The 19878-nt window shown below is 42.4% G+C and overlaps 1 protein-coding gene across 7 annotated transcripts in view; it reads left to right on the plus strand.

Annotated features, from left to right (window-relative positions):
* PTPRS (protein tyrosine phosphatase receptor type S) overlaps positions 1 to 19878 on the plus strand; it is a 715207-nt gene that overhangs the window by 630520 nt on the left and 64809 nt on the right. For all 7 annotated transcript variants that reach the window (XM_069767783.1, XM_069767788.1, XM_069767782.1 and 4 more), the window contains 2 exons: positions 120 to 217; positions 17011 to 17134. In XM_069767783.1, coding sequence (XP_069623884.1) covers positions 120 to 217; positions 17011 to 17134 — 222 coding nt within the window. The remainder of the gene's footprint in view (positions 1 to 119; positions 218 to 17010; positions 17135 to 19878) is intronic.

Below are 19878 nucleotides of genomic sequence, written 5' to 3' on the forward strand. Positions count from 1 at the left end.
TCTGATCTAACATGTGTCCTTTCATTTCAGATCTCACATTTAATGAGGTGTCTTATTTTTATATTATTCAATGTTTACATTAATAAAATGTTCATATTGGTCTTTTTTTCTCTTTTTAGGTATGCTTAATCATCCCCCAATACCTATTGCAGATCTTTCCGAACATACAGAACACCTTAAGGCCAATGATAATTTAAAACTATCTCAGGAGTATGAGGTAAGAGTTAGGTTTGTGGATCTTTATGTGGTTCATATGGTGGATCTTTTATCTACTATCACCTATTCTCAGTACTGACAGATCCTTTTAACTTTCCCTAATGCTGGTTCTGACAGTCCCATTATTGTCCTGGCTTCCAACCAAAAATGGGTACCTCAGTTTCCCCATTCTTAGTACTTCTTGGTAGTTTCAAAGGTCAGATTCTCACTTTTCTTACCTTTCTAATTGATAGGTCCAAAAGGCAATACAAATACTTCTTAAAAGCCCTTTAAATGTAAAATCCATACAAATATTCATAGTAATAAGTAGCAATTGACCTCAATCTGTTATTTACCATGCCAGGTTTGTTAACTTATTTAATTCTGTACCAGATCTATTAATTCTGTTACTTACATTTAAGTTTTCAAGTTAAAATACAGATTTAGAAGAAAAGTCATCAGTCAGTCTGTGACTGCAGACTGCTGAATCCCCAGTAATGCCGATGGGATTTGCTAATTAGATGTGTTTGGCTTCTTTCAGTGGAATCGCAATGAGAGGGGGGGCGTGGCCTGGACTGCTATGGTGTAGGTTGTGCGGTGCTGGAGCTCCTGAGGAAAATCCTCTATAATCAACCAAAATCGCCTAAAAAACGTTTTTATTGTCAAATCCTTGGTTGGATCTTAACAAGTGCCTCATCTGGGTCACTATGATCCGAAAATTATTTTAATTTTACCACAAATTTTAGAAATCAGCCCTAGAAAAGTTTGGGCCTTCAAACTACAGGGTTGAGGTAATCCAGCCTCAGGAAGCTAATACCTTCTAACAAGCGGCTCAGCTAATAAGCCAAAGGACCTGAGGTAAAAAACATCAGATTTTATTATAAACTCCCTCTTTGGCTTTGGTAGTGAGGAGGAGGAAAGTGACAGCTACAGGCACACACTATGGAGCCATCTCTGCACAGCTGCTGCTCCCTCCCCTATTGCCTGGGGATATACCGCCCTGTGCTCATTAGCATAAAGTGCTAAGCCTCCCCGGATGAAAGACGGAGGCAGAAGAAAGCGATCCAGAAGCATCGGGGAAGACCCGGAGCAGTGACGTGATATCAGCTCCACACAGAAGCCGACGCTGACACTCCCCCAGACCTTGGAACAAAAGGCGGGAAAAGACGGCTGCCATTTTATTGGTGGACGGCGACAGATCAGAAGGCCAGAGTACACCAGCGACAGCAAAGAAGAAGATCTGCGCTGGTCAACACATCGCAGGCTCCGGATCCAAGCACCACCGGACTCAAACAGCGGTAAGTTCCGGCCCCCTGCTGGGAACGAAAATACACCGGCGGTCCAGCGGGGAAGACAGCGACGACCGACGACTCCTGTGCAGGACAACGGTGGAACCACACAGACAGCCATCTCTGCAGGAGCGACAGGAAGACTCCAGTGCAGCATAAACTGTTGTTGAAACAGCTAGGAGCCCTGCAGGGCTCACAAACCAAAAGAGCTATAGCCTACTATATCAGTCTCTGGCAGGATCTAATCCAGGTAACTGGCTATTTTAGTGAAGCTGACTGGGAAGTCCTAAATCCAGTCATATTATTTGGAGAGTTTTATTTCTACCCTGATTCCTTCCTTATTAGCACATGTCTCTAGGAGAACAATCAGTTCTTGAAAGATATTTGTTTGTTTTGGGGAATTAACCTGCACCCTTTAACTAACAAACACAAAGTGTTATATAAGCATGCTCTGTTAGGAAAAATCTATTTGTATGCCCCAGTGATTTAATCTGCACTTTTTAATTCTCAGGTGCTAGGTATTATCTACGCATATTCTTCTGTAATTACTGTGAAACTATATATGCCACCTGTTGACACAGCTAATTACTTGTTTATATTCGTATGATTTCTATTACCACACTCAAAGGGGTATTTCTATAGTTGCTCCACTTTTGCTATTTGAGACCACTTTGTGGGGATTTTTTATACACCAGGGCCAGCCACACCAGGATTAACCTGAGATCAACATAGAGGAGATTGTCTACAATTCCAGCTTTGCTTGGGGCTACTATTTGTGGAAAATCTTTAATCTTTATTCTGAGACCGTCCTAAGTAGACACTCTCTGCAAATCAGGCTATTGCTTGGGGATAACAATGAGCAAGAACTCGTCTAAACCCCAATTCTTAAATATGGCCTCATCTATACCTCAAAAACCCCAAAGGTACAAAGGTTCTGGGCGCAATCCATCAAAGGACTTAATAACCACAATAAGTCCCAATAGATCCAGGTCTCCATTAAAAGACGATGAGGAATTAGACTATGATAAACTCCCCAATTCAAACAGAGTAAAAAAGAACCTCCCAAACACTTTTGTAGAGATGGACTCATCTACATCTTTAAAGAGGAAAACTCCAGGGGCTATAGGAGAGAAATACACCACTCCTAATGATTCATCTGACGAGGTCTCAGAGAAATTCTCTCCTAATACAAGCCCCTCCAAGCCAAAACCAAAAAAAAATAATCCAAACCCTGACAATACTCAAGGATTTGATATGAATTCTGTTGGGAAACTTCTGTCTAATTTGACAGAAAAAATGGATAAGTTTGAAAACAGCATGAACGAAAGGTTTGATAAGCAAAATAAAATGTTCAAAGAATCATTATCCCTCCTCAGCAATAGGATGGACAAATTTGAAGATAGAATTAAAAAGATAGAGGAGAGGCCAGATAATATATCCAAAGTAAATAACGATATCATCAGAGAGATGCATAAGCTAAAGCTTAAAGGTACCGTCACACTAAGCGACGCTGCAGCGATACCGACAACGATCCGGATCGCTGCAGCGTCGCTGTTTGGTCGCTGGAGAGCTGTCACACAGACAGCTCTCCAGCGACCAACGATGCCGGTAACCAGGGTAAACATCGGGTTACTAAGCGCAGGGCCGCGCTTAGTAACCCGATGTTTACCCTGGTTACCATCGTTAAAGTAAAAAAACAACCACTACATACTTACCTACCGCTGTCTGTCCTCGGCGCTCTGCTTCTCTGGTCTGGCTGTGAGCACAGCGGCCGGAAAGCAGAGCGGTGACGTCACCGCTCTGCTTTCCGGCTGCCCGGCGCTCACAGCCAGACCAGAGAAGCAGAGCGTCGAGGACAGACAGCGGTAGGTAAGTATGTAGTGGTTGTTTTTTTACTTTAACGATGGTAACCAGGGTAAACATCGGGTTACTAAGCGCGGCCCTGCGCTTAGTAACCCGATGTTTACCCTGGTTACCAGCGAAGACATCGCTGAATCGGTGTCACACATACCGATTCAGCGATGTCAGCGGGAGAGCCAGCGACGAAATAAAGTTCTAGACTTTCTTCCCCGACCAGCGACATCACAGCAGGGGCCTGATCACTGCTGCGTGTCACACTGAATGATATCGCTAGCGAGGACGCTGCAACGTCACGGATCGCTAGCGATATCGTCTAGTGTGACGGTACCTTAAGGTAGCAGATCTGGAAGACCGGAATCGGAGAAATAACATCAAAATTAGGGGGATTCCTGAGAATATAGGCCCAAATAAATTGGAAGAGTACACCAAGAAGTTATTCAGAAAAATAATCCCTACCCTGACTGATCAAGAACTAGAAATAGACAGAATCCACAGGTTGCGAAAACCGCCCACTATTCCTAAAGATCTACCTATAGACACGTTAATGAGAATCCACTTTTTCAAAACAAAAGAAAAAATTCAAAATTACTTTAAAGAATATAAAAACTTCCCTGAGCCATTTGAAAAACTCAAATTATATGCCGATCTCTCCAGAGATACGATCGAAGGGAGGAAAGCTTTCCAGAATATCACCATACCTCTCAGAGACAATGAGATCTCTTATAAGTGGGGATTCCCACTAAAATTATTAGTAAATTACAGAGGCACTGTTATCGCCCTAAACTCCCCAGAGGAAGGCAGGGACTTCTTAAACTCCATCAATATCCCATTATATTCACAACACAAAGTTCACCCTGATTCTGACAGCAAGACATGAAAGGGTTTTGATATATTTATATTGAGTGATCTAAATGGGAAAACACCTGGGTACAATGCTATACCTTGCCCTAGGATGTTTAACTATTCTATTAATCTGTTATTGTTAGTAACGAGTTTATGTATTTAATATATTGAGTTTATGTTCATCAACAAAGAGGATGTTGCTCGGGAGCGAGTAACACAGACTTTTTCCCCCAACAGGTGAAGTCAGGTTCACTGAAGTGAACCCCATCAAGTGGACATTCCAGTTTATTATTTATTGTTACCACTTGTATTAAACACTTATAGGTTTGTTAAGATTTTCTTCACAGGTTTGCAAAATAGACTTCCATATAATTTAGATCATAATGAGTTTAAAACTACTATCCTACAATAAGAGGTCTTAATAGTCCACACAAAAGACATACACTTTGGAAAGAAATAAGTAAAAGTCAAGCTGAAATAATTTGTATACAGGAATCCAAATTCAAAGACAAGGCCAACCCAAAATTCTCACATAAAAATTTCCCATATATTTACAAGTCTGACAATGTGAAAAAGAAAGCCGGTGTAATCACAATCATCAAAGGCACAATTTCATTTGAATTCATAGAGGAGGTCAAAGATGTTAAAGGTAGATTCCACATTCTCATTAAACAACCAGGTATGCACAATTATCAATATCTACGCCCCCAATACGGGTCAAATAAATTTCCTGAACAAAATAAATAAAAAAGTCATGTCAGTTAAGAGAGGTGCCATGATTTGGCTGGGAGATTTCAATCTGGTCCCAAACGCAAATAATGACTCCTCCACCCCAAATAGATACAGACCAAACAATTTAGACAACTGGATCCATCATAATGAATTATTTGACATCTTTAGGTGTCTTAACACCACATCAATCGAATTCTCCCATTTTTCTGACCCTCACCAATCAGCGTCACGTATTGACTTAATTTTATCAGACATTTTTACACTTCCCAAGTTCCATAGAATTAAAGGGCACCTGTCACCTGAATTTGGCGGGACCAGTTTTGGGTCATATGGGCGGAGTTTTCGGGTGTTTGATTCACCCTTTCCTTACCCGCTGGCTGCATGCTGGCCGCAATATTGGATTGAAGTTCATTCTCTGTCCTCCATAGTACATGCCTGCGCAAGGCAAGATTGTCTTGTGCAAGCGTGTACTACGGAGGACAGAAAAAGAACTTCAATCCAATATTTCGGCCAGCATGCAGCCAGCGGGTAAGGAAAGGGTGAATCAAACACCCGAAAACTCCGCCCATATGACCCAAAACTGGTCCCGCCAAATTCAGGTGACAGGTTCCCTTTAATATAGAAAGGAAAACCTTCTCGGACCACTCTCCAGTATCAGCTGAAGTACAAATAGGCCACACAATTAACAAAAATTCATTATGGAAATGCGACTCTAATCTGTTACACCACCCTGAATATAGATTACCAATAGAAAAATCATTAATAAATTATTTTACAGAAAACTCCCCTACAGATACAACCCCATTCATAAATTGGTGTGCCCATAAGGCGGTTATAAGAGGTACCATGATACAGATCTCTGCCAAAAGGAAAAGAAAATTTAGGACTCAGATTGAGGACCTTCAAAATAAGATAAAAGACAAGGAAAACGAGCAAATAAATTTAAATTCCCCCTCTACACAAATCAAAATTGATTTACTAAAACTCAGGCAGGATCTCAAAAGAATCATATTTTCATCATACCATACCATGGTCAAAAACTCCAAAATGAAGCAATACTCTTCAATAAATAAGCCAACACGATACATGGTTAATAGATTGAAAAAGACTAGACAATCAAATAGGATCAACAAAATAAAGAACCAAAATGGAATAACGGTATCTCATCCTCAAGACATAGCTAATTCCTTCGCTGATTTTTATAATAAATTATACAATTTACAGTCACAAACTTCTACCCCAAAACCCAATACCTCTGACATTGAAAAATTCTTGTCCACAATTGAACTCCCCAAACTGACCCATGACGATTTAGAAAACCTAACTTCCCCATTCTCCCAAGAAGAAATTGAAAAGACCATTCTTCAACTCAAAGATTTTAAATCACCTGGCCCGGACGGTTTCGGGAATGAATACTACAAATCCTTCACCAAAATACTTTCCCCACACTTACAAAAAATCTTTAATATAGCTAGTTCCTCAGGAAATTTCCCAGAAGAAATGTTAGAATCCACAATAATATTGATCCCCAAACACAATTCCAACCTGACTCTTGTAAATAATTACAGACCAATTTCCCTCATAAATGCAGATTTGAAGATATACTCCAAATTAATAGCGAATAGGCTCAAATCCTACCTACCATCATTGATAAATGGGGATCAGATCGGTTTTATCAAAGGTCGTCAAGCGACAGATGGCACTAGAAGACTGATTAATTCAATCAAACTGTTACACTACTCTAAATTGCCAACGGTAATTATAACTTTAGATGCCAAAAAGGCTTTTGACCGCCTAAATTGGCTCTATCTAACATCAGTTCTAAGTAAATTTGGTTTTAATGAAAAATATATTAACAGCATCATGGCACTTTACTGTAGGCCAAAAGCCAGAATATATACTGTTATGGCTGGCAATCAGGCAACACAGCGTGCAGTAATCAGCGCACATACAGAGATCTGGCAATAACCAAAAACAATAGGACGAGCTCTGAGACGTGGAATCTCTGTAGACTGCAGTACCTGATCTATCCTCACACAACTATAAGCAGCAGTGGTTTGCTCCTATCACTACCTATGCAACTCGGCACTGCCTGAGGAGCTGACTAGCCTGAAGATAGAAATACAAGCCTGACTTACCTCAGAGAAATACCCCAAAGGAATAGGCAGCCCCCCACATATAATGACTGTTAGCAAGATGAAAAGACAAACGTAGGAATGAAATAGATTCAGCAAAGTGAGGCCCGATATTCTAGACAGAGCGAGGATAGCAAAGAGAACTATGCAGTCTACAAAAAACCCTAAAACGAAAACCACGCAAAGGGGCAAAAAGACCCACCGTGCCGAACTAACAGCACGGCGGTGCACCCCTTTGCTTCTCAGAGCTTCCAGCAAAAGTTAATAGCAAGCTGGACAGAAAAAACAGAAAACAAACTAGAAGCAGTTATCTAACAGAGCAGCAGGCCCAAGGAAAGATGCAGTAGCTCAGATCCAACACTGGAACATTGACAAGGAGCAAGGAAGACAGACTCAGGTGGAGCTAAATAGCAAGGCAGCCAACGAGCTCACCAAAACACCTGAGGGAGGAAGCCCAGAGACTGCAATACCACTTGTGACCACAGAAGTGAACTCAGCCACAGAATTCACAACAGTACCCCCCCCTTGAGGAGGGGTCACCGAACCCTCACCAGAACCCCCAGGCCGACCAGGATGAGCCACATGAAAGGCACGAACAAGATCTGGGGCATGGACATCAGAGGCAAAAACCCAGGAATTATCTTCCTGAGCATAACCCTTCCATTTGACCAGATACTGGAGTTTCCGTCTAGAGACACGAGAATCCAAAATCTTCTCCACAATATACTCCAATTCCCCCTCCACCAAAACAGGGGCAGGAGGCTCCACAGATGGAACCATAGGTGCCACGTATATCCTCAACAACGACCTATGGAATACATTATGTATGGAAAAGGAGTCTGGGAGGGTCAGACGAAAAGACACCGGATTGAGAATCTCAGAAATCCTATACGGACCAATAAAACGAGGTTTAAATTTAGGAGAGGAAACCTTCATAGGAATATGACGAGAAGATAACCAAACCAGATCCCCAACACGAAGTCGGGGTCCCACACGGCGTCTGCGATTAGCGAAAAGCTGAGCCTTCTCCTGGGACAAGGTCAAATTGTCCACTACCTGAGTCCAGATCTGCTGCAACCTGTCCACCACAGAATCCACACCAGGACAGTCCGAAGACTCAACCTGTCCTGAAGAGAAACGAGGATGGAACCCAGAATTGCAGAAAAATGGAGAGACCAAGGTAGCCGAGCTGGCCCGATTATTAAGGGCGAACTCAGCCAACGGCAAAAATGACACCCAATCATCCTGGTCAGCGGAAACAAAACATCTCAGATATGTTTCCAAGGTCTGATTGGTTCGTTCGGTCTGGCCATTAGTCTGAGGATGGAAGGCCGAGGAGAAAGATAGGTCAATGCCCATCCTACCACAAAAGGCTCGCCAGAACCTCGAGACAAACTGGGAACCTCTGTCAGAAACAATATTCTCAGGAATGCCATGTAAACGAACCACATGCTGAAAGAACAAAGGCACCAAATCAGAGGAGGAAGGCAATTTAACCAAGGGCACCAGATGGACCATTTTAGAAAAGCGATCACAGACCACCCAAATGACCGACATTTTTTGAGAAACGGGAAGGTCAGAAATGAAATCCATCGAAATATGTGTCCAAGGCCTCTTCGGGACCGGCAAGGGCAAAAGCAACCCACTGGCACGTGAACAGCAGGGCTTAGCCCTAGCACAAATTCCACAGGACTGCACAAAAGCACGCACATCCCGTGACAGAGATGGCCACCAGAAGGATCTAGCAACCAACTCCCTGGTACCAAAGATTCCTGGATGACCGGCCAGCACCGAACAATGAAGTTCAGAGATAACTTTACTAGTCCACCTATCAGGGACGAACAGTTTCTCGGCCGGACAACGATCAGGTTTATTAGCCTGAAATTTCTGCAACACTCTCCGCAAATCAGGGGAGATGGCAGACACAATGACTCCTTCCTTGAGGATACTCGCCGGCTCAGATAACCCCGGAGAGTGGGGCACAAAACTCCTAGACAGAGCATCCGCCTTCACATTTCTAGAGCCCGGAAGGTATGAAATCACAAAATCAAAACGAGCAAAAAATAACGACCAACGGGCCTGTCTAGGATTCAAGCGCTTGGCAGACTCAAGATAAGTAAGGTTCTTATGATCAGTCAAAACCACCACGCGATGCTTAGCACCCTCAAGCCAATGACGCCACTCCTCGAATGCCCACTTCATGGCCAGCAACTCTCGGTTGCCCACATCATAATTACGCTCAGCAGCAGAAAATTTCCTGGAAAAGAAAGCACATGGTTTGAACACTGAGCAACCAGAACCTCTCTGTGACAAAACCGCCCCTGCACCAATCTCAGAAGCATCAACCTCGACCTGGAACGGAAGAGAAACATCAGGTTGACACAACACAGGGGCACAGCAAAAACGACGCTTCAACTCCTGAAAAGCTTCCACGGCAGCAGAAGACCAATTAACCAAATCAGCACCCTTCTTGGTCAAATCGGTCAATGGTCTGGCAATGCTAGAAAAATTACAGATGAAGCGACGATAAAAATTAGCAAAGCCCAGGAATTTCTGCAGACTTTTTAGAGATGTCGGCTGAGTCCAATCCTGGATGGCCTGAACCTTAACCGGATCCATCTCGATAGTAGAAGGGGAAAAGATGAACCCCAAAAATGAAACTTTCTGCACACCGAAGAGACACTTTGATCCCTTCACGAACAAGGAATTAGCACGCAGTACCTGGAAAACCATTCTGACTTGCTTCACATGAGACTCCCAATCATCTGAGAAGATCAAAATGTCATCCAAGTAAACAATCAAGAATTTATCCAGATACTCACGGAAAATGTCATGCATAAAAGACTGAAAAACAGATGGAGCATTGGCAAGTCCGAACGGCATCACCAGATACTCAAAATGACCCTCGGGCGTATTAAATGCCGTTTTCCATTCATCTCCCTGCCTGATTCTCACCAGATTATACGCACCACGAAGATCAATCTTAGTAAACCAACTAGCCCCCTTAATCCGAGCAAACAAGTCAGAAATCAATGGCAAGGGATACTGAAACTTAACAGTGATCTTATTAAGAAGGCGGTAATCAATACGCGGTCTTAGCGAACCATCCTTCTTGGCTACAAAAAAGAACCCTGCTCCCAATGGTGACGACGATGGGCGAATATGTCCCTTCTCCAGGGACTCCTTCACATAACTGCGCATAGCGGTGTGTTCAGGTACGGACAAATTAAATAAACGACCCTTAGGGAATTTACTACCAGGAATCAAATCGATAGCACAATCACAATTCCTATGCGGAGGTAGGGCATCAGACTTGGACTCTTCAAATACATCCTGAAAGTCCGACAAGAACTCTGGGATGTCAGAAGGAATGGATGACGAAATAGACAAAAATGGAACATCACCATGTACTCCCTGACAACCCCAGCTGGTTACCGACATAGAGTTCCAATCCAATACTGGATTATGGGTTTGTAGCCATGGCAACCCCAACACGACCACATCATGCAAATTATGCAGTACCAGAAAGCGAATAACTTCCTGATGTGCAGGAGCCATGCACATGGTCAGCTGGGCCCAGTACTGAGGCTTATTCTTGGCCAAAGGTGTAGCATCAATTCCTCTCAACGGAATAGGACACCGCAAAGGCTCCAAGAAAAATCCACAACGTTTAGCATAATCCAAATCCATCAGATTCAGGGCAGCGCCTGAATCGACAAACGCCATGACAGAATACGATGACAAAGAGCACATTAAGGTAATGGACAAAAGGAATTTGGACTGTACAGTACCAATAACGGCAGAGCTATCGAACCGCCTAGTGCGTTTAGGACAATTAGAAATAGCATGAGTAGAATCACCACAATAGAAACACAGTCTGTTCAGACGTCTGTGTTCTTGCCGTTCTACTTTAGTCATAGTCCTGTCGCACTGCATAGGCTCAGGTTTACTCTCAGACAATACCGCCAGATGGTGCACAGATTTACGCTCGCGCAAGCGACGACCGATCTGAATGGCCAAGGACATAGACTCATTCAAACCAGCAGGCATAGGAAATCCCACCATTACATCCTTAAGAGCTTCAGAGAGACCCTTTCTGAACAAAGCCGCTAGTGCAGATTCATTCCACAGAGTGAGTACTGACCACTTCCTAAATTTCTGACAATATACTTCTACATCATCCTGACCCTGGCATAAAGCCAGCAGATTTTTCTCAGCCTGATCCACTGAATTAGGCTCATCGTAAAGCAATCCCAGCGCCTGGAAAAATGCATCCACATTACTCAATGCAGAATCTCCTGGTGCAAGAGAAAACGCCCAGTCCTGTGGGTCGCCGCGCAAAAAAGAAATAATAATCAAAACCTGTTGAATAGGATTACCAGAAGAATGAGGTTTCAAGGCCAAAAATAGCTTACAATTATTTCTGAAGCTCAGGAACTTAGTTCTGTCACCAAAAAACAAATCAGGAATCGGAATTCTTGGTTCTAGCATCGATTTCTGATCAATAGTATCTTGAATCTTTTGTACATTTACAACGAGATTATCCATTGAGGAGCACAGAGCCTGAATATCCATGTCCACAGCTGTGTCCTGAAGCACTCTAATGTCTAGGGGAAAAAAAAGACTGAAGACAGAGCTAAGAAAAAAAAATGATGTCAGGATTTCTTTTTTCCCTCTATTGGGAATCATTGGTGGGGCTCCTTGTACTGTTATGGCTGGCAATCAGGCAACACAGCGTGCAGTAATCAGCGCACATACAGAGATCTGGCAATAACCAAAAACAATAGGACGAGCTCTGAGACGTGGAATCTCTGTAGACTGCAGTACCTGATCTATCCTCACACAACTATAAGCAGCAGTGGATTGCGCCTATCACTACCTATGCAACTCGGCACTGCCTGAGGAGCTGACTAGCCTGAAGATAGAAATACAAGCCTGACTTACCTCAGAGAAATACCCCAAAGGAATAGGCAGCCCCCCACATATAATGACTGTTAGCAAGATGAAAAGACAAACGTAGGAATGAAATAGATTCAGCAAAGTGAGGCCCGATATTCTAGACAGAGCGAGGATAGCAAAGAGAACTATGCAGTCTACAAAAAACCCTAAAACGAAAACCACGCAAAGGGGCAAAAAGACCCACCGTGCCGAACTAACAGCACGGCGGTGCACCCCTTTGCTTCTCAGAGCTTCCAGCAAAAGTTAATAGCAAGCTGGACAGAAAAAACAGAAAACAAACTAGAAGCACTTATCTAACAGAGCAGCAGGCCCAAGGAAAGATGCAGTAGCTCAGATCCAACACTGGAACATTGACAAGGAGCAAGGAAGACAGACTCAGGTGGAGCTAAATAGCAAGGCAGCCAACGAGCTCACCAAAACACCTGAGGGAGGAAGCCCAGAGACTGCAATACCACTTGTGACCACAGAAGTGAACTCAGCCACAGAATTCACAACAATATACTAACAATTATTCTTCTGCACTATTTGACATATCAAATGGTACTAGACAAGGTTACCCCCTTTCTCCACTTCTTTTTATACTGTCAATGGAACCATTGGCGCAATCGATCAGACAAAACAATAACATAAAAGGTTTATAAACACAAACACGTCAGTATAAGATTGGCCTTTTTGCCGACGACCTGATATTTACCCTGACTGATCCTTACAAATCAATCACAGAACTGCAAAAAACCCTTAAAACGTTCTCAAATATTTCCTTTTTTAAGATTAACGAAAATAAATAAAAAATCTTGCCATTTTATTTGAGCGACTTAGAAACAAAGAAAATTGAGAATATATCTTCACTAAGCTGGTCAGAGGGGGACTTAGAATATCTAGGCACGATCATCTCAAAAAACCTTGAGGCAATAATGAAGAAAAATCTGGACAAACTCTTAGAGACAATTAACAATGACCTTAATTTCTTTGGTACAAAAGACCTATCATGGTGGGGTAGAATATTGGTTATCAAAATTTTTATCATCCCAAAAATCTCTTATATACTAAGAACACTCCCCCTAAAAGTCAACACATCTTATCTAACCAGTATACAATCCACAATTAATTTGTTCATCTGGAATAAAAAAAGGGCCCGAATACCCACAAACATATTATATAAGTGCAAAGAATTTGGGGGTATAGGCCTACCCAATATAACCGCCTTATACTTATCGAACCTTATCAAACAAAGCCAATATTGGTTCATGCAAGAGGACTATCCAAATTGGCTTGATCTAGAAATTACCCACAATCATAATAAACCTCCCAAAGAGTTAGTCTTCAACCATATTCTAAACAGAACCAACAATATTCACGTTAAACACCCTATTTTCTCTTCCATTATATATGCATGGGACAAACTTTCTAAAAGGAAAAGAGGATCCAACAGGAAAATTCTTCTCTACAATACCCCTATAGATATTATTACGCTTACCCAAAACGCTGACCCCTCTCCCATGTGGCAAGAAAAAGGGATCCTAAAATTAAGCGATATTCATGATGGGGTTAAATTTATCAGTTTCAGCTCCTTGAAAGAAAAATTTAACATTCCCTCCTCAGCCTTTTTTCCTTATATGACACTGAAAGAACAAGCCCAAAATTTTATCATTAAAAAAACAAAAATCTCCGAAGCTACTACTAATTTATTAAAAAAAAACCAAACATTACTTATTTTGGAGTAATAAGCAAATTTATCGGTGGTTCAACAACGACACAAAATTTGACAAGTTATCTTACATGAATAAATGGGAAAATGATTTGAACACGACATTTACTCCAGAACAGTGGGAAAACGCGATCCATTTCACCTATGCATCAAATATTTGCATGACACTACAAGAAGCATATTTTAAAATCATCACAAGGTGGTACTTCACTCCGGCTCGCTTCTCCCACCTACCATCGGGAGGGTCTCCCCTGTGCTGGAGAGAATGTGGAGAATACAGAAGTTTGCTACATATGTTTTGGAAGTGTCCAAAGGTGAAACCCTTATGGAGACAGGCCACAAAACTAATCAACAAAATATTAAAATATAACATCATAGTTACCCCAGCAATGGCCTTGTTGTCTTTACAATGGGAAAGCATTGACACAAATGCGAGACCTATTATAATCCACATTTGTTTAGTGGTTAAACAAATTATAGCATTCCATTGGAAAAATCTAATTTTACCAGCCTTTACTGAAATCATAGACCAAATTAACCTACATAAAGCATATGAAGAAAACTTTGCAATAGCAAACAACTATTATAAGAAATATGATAGGAAATGGAAGAAATGGGTTGAGGTATATCCCAACTTACCACATTAAAAGGAAAGGTGACAATTAATGTATACCTGTGAAGGTAATATATGTTAACCTGTTAATAATTGTTAATAATTAATCAAATTCTGTTATGACTGGACAGCATGTCCACAATTTTTCTCTTACCCTTTTCCCATTCCCACTTCCCTCACCTCCCGCCCTCTCCCCACCCTTATTTCCTTGAAAGTTGAATATATGATTATCTACAAAACACAATATTAAATTTCAAAATGCTTAATAAAAATTATTTGAAAGGAATCGCAATGAGAGATGACGAATGAGTAAAGTCGTAATGTGATCACAAGTATGCAAATCACATACATGTAGTCACATGACCGTTAATTCATACTGGTAATTACAGAAAATCATGACAGTCATATAGTGACTACTAACTTTTGTACCAAGCCCAGACAGCCCCCTTTTAAAGAGAATCTGAAAAATATTCATGCTGCCCAAAACAGACTCCCTCATTTATAAACATCTATGTTAAACACTTCATTGATTTGGAGAAAACTTGGGTTGGGACGAGGTGATTAGGAAAACCTGTCACAGAAAAGGAGTTCCTACCCTGCTCAGCTCAGCTACCCTAACAAATGGTTAGGGAGTGGGACCTGTCAAACAAAGCAAGGAAAAGGAAAGCTGGAGGAGACCTGTCTCTATGACTATATTTTCTCTGAAATTCTGCAGCTTTTCAGACTAAAACATGGATATTTGTAATGAGGGAGCAGTATAAATAATATGAGAGGTGTCTTAATCTGTGATTGTTCAACTGCTAAGACCTCCACTAATCCTTATCTTAGAATCTTTAAAGTTAAAATTGGTGTCACTTAGAATGGGTGATGTTTATAAAGGCACCCATAGATATAAGACCAAAGGCCTACGTAGCTAGTTGTTCAGCTCAGGGGGCGAAACATCTGAGTTGCCTATACACAGCAGGATGCCCACACTGTATGATGGAAACACAGTAGTCCTCACACTGTATGATGGCCCCAACACTGTTTTGGCTGCCACACTGTATTATGCCCCCACACTGTATGATGCCCCCCACAATAGTTTCCACACTGTATGATGGCCCCCACAGTAGGTCTCACACTGTATGATGGTTCCTACACTGTATGATGCCCCCATATTAGTCCCAAAAATGTATGTTGGGCTGTATCATTGCCCCCATAGTAGCTCTCACATTGTACAATGCCCTAACACATTATGGTGTCCCCACAATAGTCTACACACTGTATGATGCCCCACATTAGCCTACAAACTGTATGATGGACCCCACAGTACTCCTCACACTGTATGATGGACCCCACAGTACTCCTCACACTGTATGATGGCTGTTTAGTAGCCCTCACATTGTATGATGTCCCCACAGTAGTCCTAATGCTGTATGATACTACCACACTGTATGATGGTCCCAATAGCAGCATCCACACTTTTTGATGGTCTCCACAGTAGCCCCCACAATGTATGATGGCCCCTACAGAAGTCACCACGTTATGTAATGGTCTCCCATATTAGCCCCACATTATATAATACCTCCACAGTCCCATCACAAGTACTATTAAATTAAAAACATCACCTATTCACCTAACTCTGTATCTTAGCGAGTCTACAGGTGGACCATCGTGCCAGGGCACACCCAAGGCTTCAAAGTCTTGGCATGACGACATCATTACATCACTCCTCCTATGACTTGTCCAGTGCATCACCCTGTCGTTCTACTGGGCATAGGTTACTATAGAATGGGGACTGGTAGTGCAAGAAAACAATGTCTCACTGTTCTTACCCATAGATTTACTATATTGACAGCTTCTTTGTGTGGGCCCCTCAGAGTTAGGGCCCTGGGCTACCATCCTCACTGCTTCCCCAGTAGCTATGCTACTGCATTAAACTAAAGTCAGTCGAACTCAACATTCACCTGACAGTCAAATGTGTATGGGTGCCTCCTGACTCTTCCCCTACATGATGGAGAGAAAGATCAACCTATTGGATTTCTAACAGCCAATCCTTTTGTTCTTGTAAGAAAAGCTGCTTCCAGACGAGTCTGGCAGGCGGCTCTCTCCTAGAAAGCACAGGAACGCTTTGTGTATGGGGGAGTCAGTGAATATAACTGTCTTCCGAAAGTTGTCTAATGTGATTGAGGGCTTTAAGTGGAAGTTAAATCAAACACCGAATATGCAGATAGCGTGTTTGTCTCAGTATCCTGTCTAATGTTTCACAGGAATCCATTTCCACTTCAAGATAACTTTACGCAAGATATGTGAAGATTATATGGGAGAGTTATGAAACTGTCTAAAAAAAGCCTCAAATTTTAGTTGCCCAAAGCACCTAATAGCAATGCTGCTTTCGTTTAATATTCTGGTCTTGGAATTTGAAATGTGTGCTATGATTGGCTGCTATGAGCAACAGACCCATTTTTTTACAAGACAGTCCTAACCCTGTGTGAAATTTTGAACCTATTGAACTCCCATGATCTGTGTATTGCCTGAGAATAAACATACAGTATTTAATTTTACTGACTTACTGAATTGTATCCAACCCATGTATCTACTACATACTGCCATCAAGTAATTAGACAATATGAAAGATATTTCATTGTAGAAATGGTTGCAAATTCATAAAGTCTACCATTTGATTTTTTTTTTCAGTCAATTGACCCTGGCCAGCAGTTTACTTGGGAGCACTCAAATCTTGAAGTCAACAAACCCAAAAACCGCTATGCTAATGTGATTGCCTATGATCATTCTCGTGTCATTCTCATGCCCGTTGAAGGTACAAAACTGCATAAACCCACTTAAATAATTAGCTGTATGAAATTATTAACATACCACAAAGTATATTCTTTTGTCTGGTTTTTCTAACGTCTTTGTCATTAAATGGAAAATGTAGTCTTCTTGGTTCTCAGGTACATTAATGCTCTAGGTTAGACCTGGGCAAAGTGCGAACCGAGAAAGCCGAAGGGCTGGAAAACAGTGACCCACAGGCCGCATTGTGCCCTCCCACAACCGCCTGCTCACTGTCTCCACTGTCACCCTCTGCGCTGACTTCATTGGTGGAAGAGCGGCCTTCGGCCACTTCTTCCACCAATCAGCGTGTGAAACAACTGACGCGATTACGTTATTTCATCGCGTCAGCTGTATACTGCGAAGTGTCAGCGCACCTGAGACAGGAACAGAAGTAGAGCAACGGGTAACGGGACTGAGGTGAGTATGTGGTGTTATTTTTTTTCATGTGTATGGGATGTTTGGCTGGACATGGGGAGGCTATGGGGGTCTCATGCTGGACATGAGAGGCTATGGGGGCCTCATCCTGGTCATGGAGGGCTGTAGGGGCCTCATGCTGGACATGGGCAGGCTATGAGGGTCTCTTCCTGGACATATGGTGGCTGTGAGGCTCTCATGCTGTACATGAGGAGTCTGTGTGGGGCTTATGCAGTATATAGGGAGGATGTGTGGGGCTCATTCAGTATATAGGGAGGCTGTGTGGGGCTCATGCTGTATAAAGGGAGGCTGTGTGGGGCTCAAGCTGTATATAGGAAGGCTCTGTGGAGTTCATGCTGTATATGGGGAGGTTGTATGGGGCTGATTCAGCAAATATAGGGAGACTGGTGCTCATGCTGTATATAGGGAGGCTGTGTGGGGCTCATGCTGTACATAGGGAGCTTGTGTGGTGCTCATGCAGTATATGGGGAGCCTGTGTGTTGCTCATGCTGTATATAGGGAGGCTCTGTGGAGTTCATGCTGTATATGGGGAGGTTGTATGGAGCTCATGCTGTAGAAAAACGGAAGCTGTGTGGGGCTCATGCAGTATATGGGGAGGCTATGTGGGGCTCATGCAATACATGGGGAGGCTGTGTAGGGCTCATGCTGTATATGGGGAGGCTGTGTGGGGCTCATGCTGTATATGGGGAGGCTGTGTCGTGCTCATGCAGTATATAGGGAGCCTGTGTGGCGCTCATGCTGTATATAGGTAGGCTCTGTGGAGTTCATGCTGTATATGGGGAGGTTGTATGGGGCTCATGCTGTATATAGGGAAGCTGTGTGGGGTTCATGCAGTATATGGGGAGGCTGTGTGGGGCTCATGCAGTGTATATAAGGAGGCTGTGTGGGGCTCATGCTGTATCTGGGGAGGCTGTTTGGGGCTCATGCAGTATGTGGGGAGGCTTTGTGGGGCTCCTGCTGTATATGAGGAGGCTGTGTGGGGCTCATGCAGTTTATGGGGAGGCTATGTTGAGGCTCTTACAGTATATAAGGATTTGTGGGGGGCTTATATGATATATAGAAGGGGTTGTATTGGGGTTCAAATGATAAATAGAGGGTTATCAGCATACTTAATTCTGCTCAATATTAAGTGATACAATTAATATTAGTATAATTATCAATAATATATTAATTATAATTAATATATTTATATTAATATTGAACAGAATTAATTTCAGCCACAGTCTCTCAAGTGGCCCCTCGGGAAAATTAATTCCCACTCCTTCTCTAGGTCATAATTTCTGATACATAAAGCGCCAAACAGTGCCCTCTACACAAGATATTAATTTGCTGTATTTTTATTTAAAGGAGTTGTCCAGTCTAAATTAATAAGTCTGTAGTCACTCTCAAGACAAGTGTATGGAGCGACAAAGCGCCCACTAGACAGGCTCTGGCTGGTAGTATGTATAATGCATAAGTATCCACTGGTCCCGGCTAAGAAACCGGCTAATCCCCGCAGTGCACAGCGCAGGCCTAATATTTGGTATCATCATGCTCTTGATACAGAGGTCAATTTTGGGGGGTCATTTTGACCACTCAATGGTTTGGCAGCATATAATTGCTTGAAGTTAACAACTTTTTAACGTTTTATGTTTTAGCAAAAAGTAGAAAAAAACCTGAAGAAATGTCCCTTCAAAATTTGTATTTCATAAAACATCCTAATCACTTATGTAATGATGTCTTGTGCATAGAAATACTCACTGTCTTCCCCGTTTTCCATCACTCTTCCAGTTCCACTTGACCGCTCCTTATTGATCCCAGCTCACACTGGGATCATTATGTGGTGTGGAGCTACTTCCTTTAGTGTAAGTCTATGGAGCCTCACAAGGAAGCCCCATAGACTTACACTGAGAAAGCGACCTCCGGTTCACCCCCTTTGTGAGCCGATTAGTTTTCTTGCAGGTCACATGAGCCAGAGGGGTCGAGACTGGCACTGGTAACCAGAAAAGATGATGACCGATAAGTATTTTAATGCAATTACGCATCATGGTATAGGTGATTAGGATGCTTTATAAAATACAAATTTCAATGGGAAATGTTCTTTGAGGGCCAAAGGACAAATTATACCCATATGTACTGTATGTACATTAGATATGTAGTAATGCATATGATGTTCTTGAGGAAGCTTTATTCTACATTTATGCTACTGTCTAACGGTGTGCTCATGAAGAACAAATCTGAGACAAGCCATTTAAGGCCCTGAATGCACGCAAGAGGATCCCACTCAGCATTAGGGCTCACTCCCACTTGCGTTGA

The sequence above is a fragment of the Ranitomeya imitator genome, chromosome 1 (assembly GCF_032444005.1).
Source record: "Ranitomeya imitator isolate aRanImi1 chromosome 1, aRanImi1.pri, whole genome shotgun sequence".
Classification (NCBI taxonomy): Eukaryota; Metazoa; Chordata; class Amphibia; order Anura; family Dendrobatidae; genus Ranitomeya; species Ranitomeya imitator.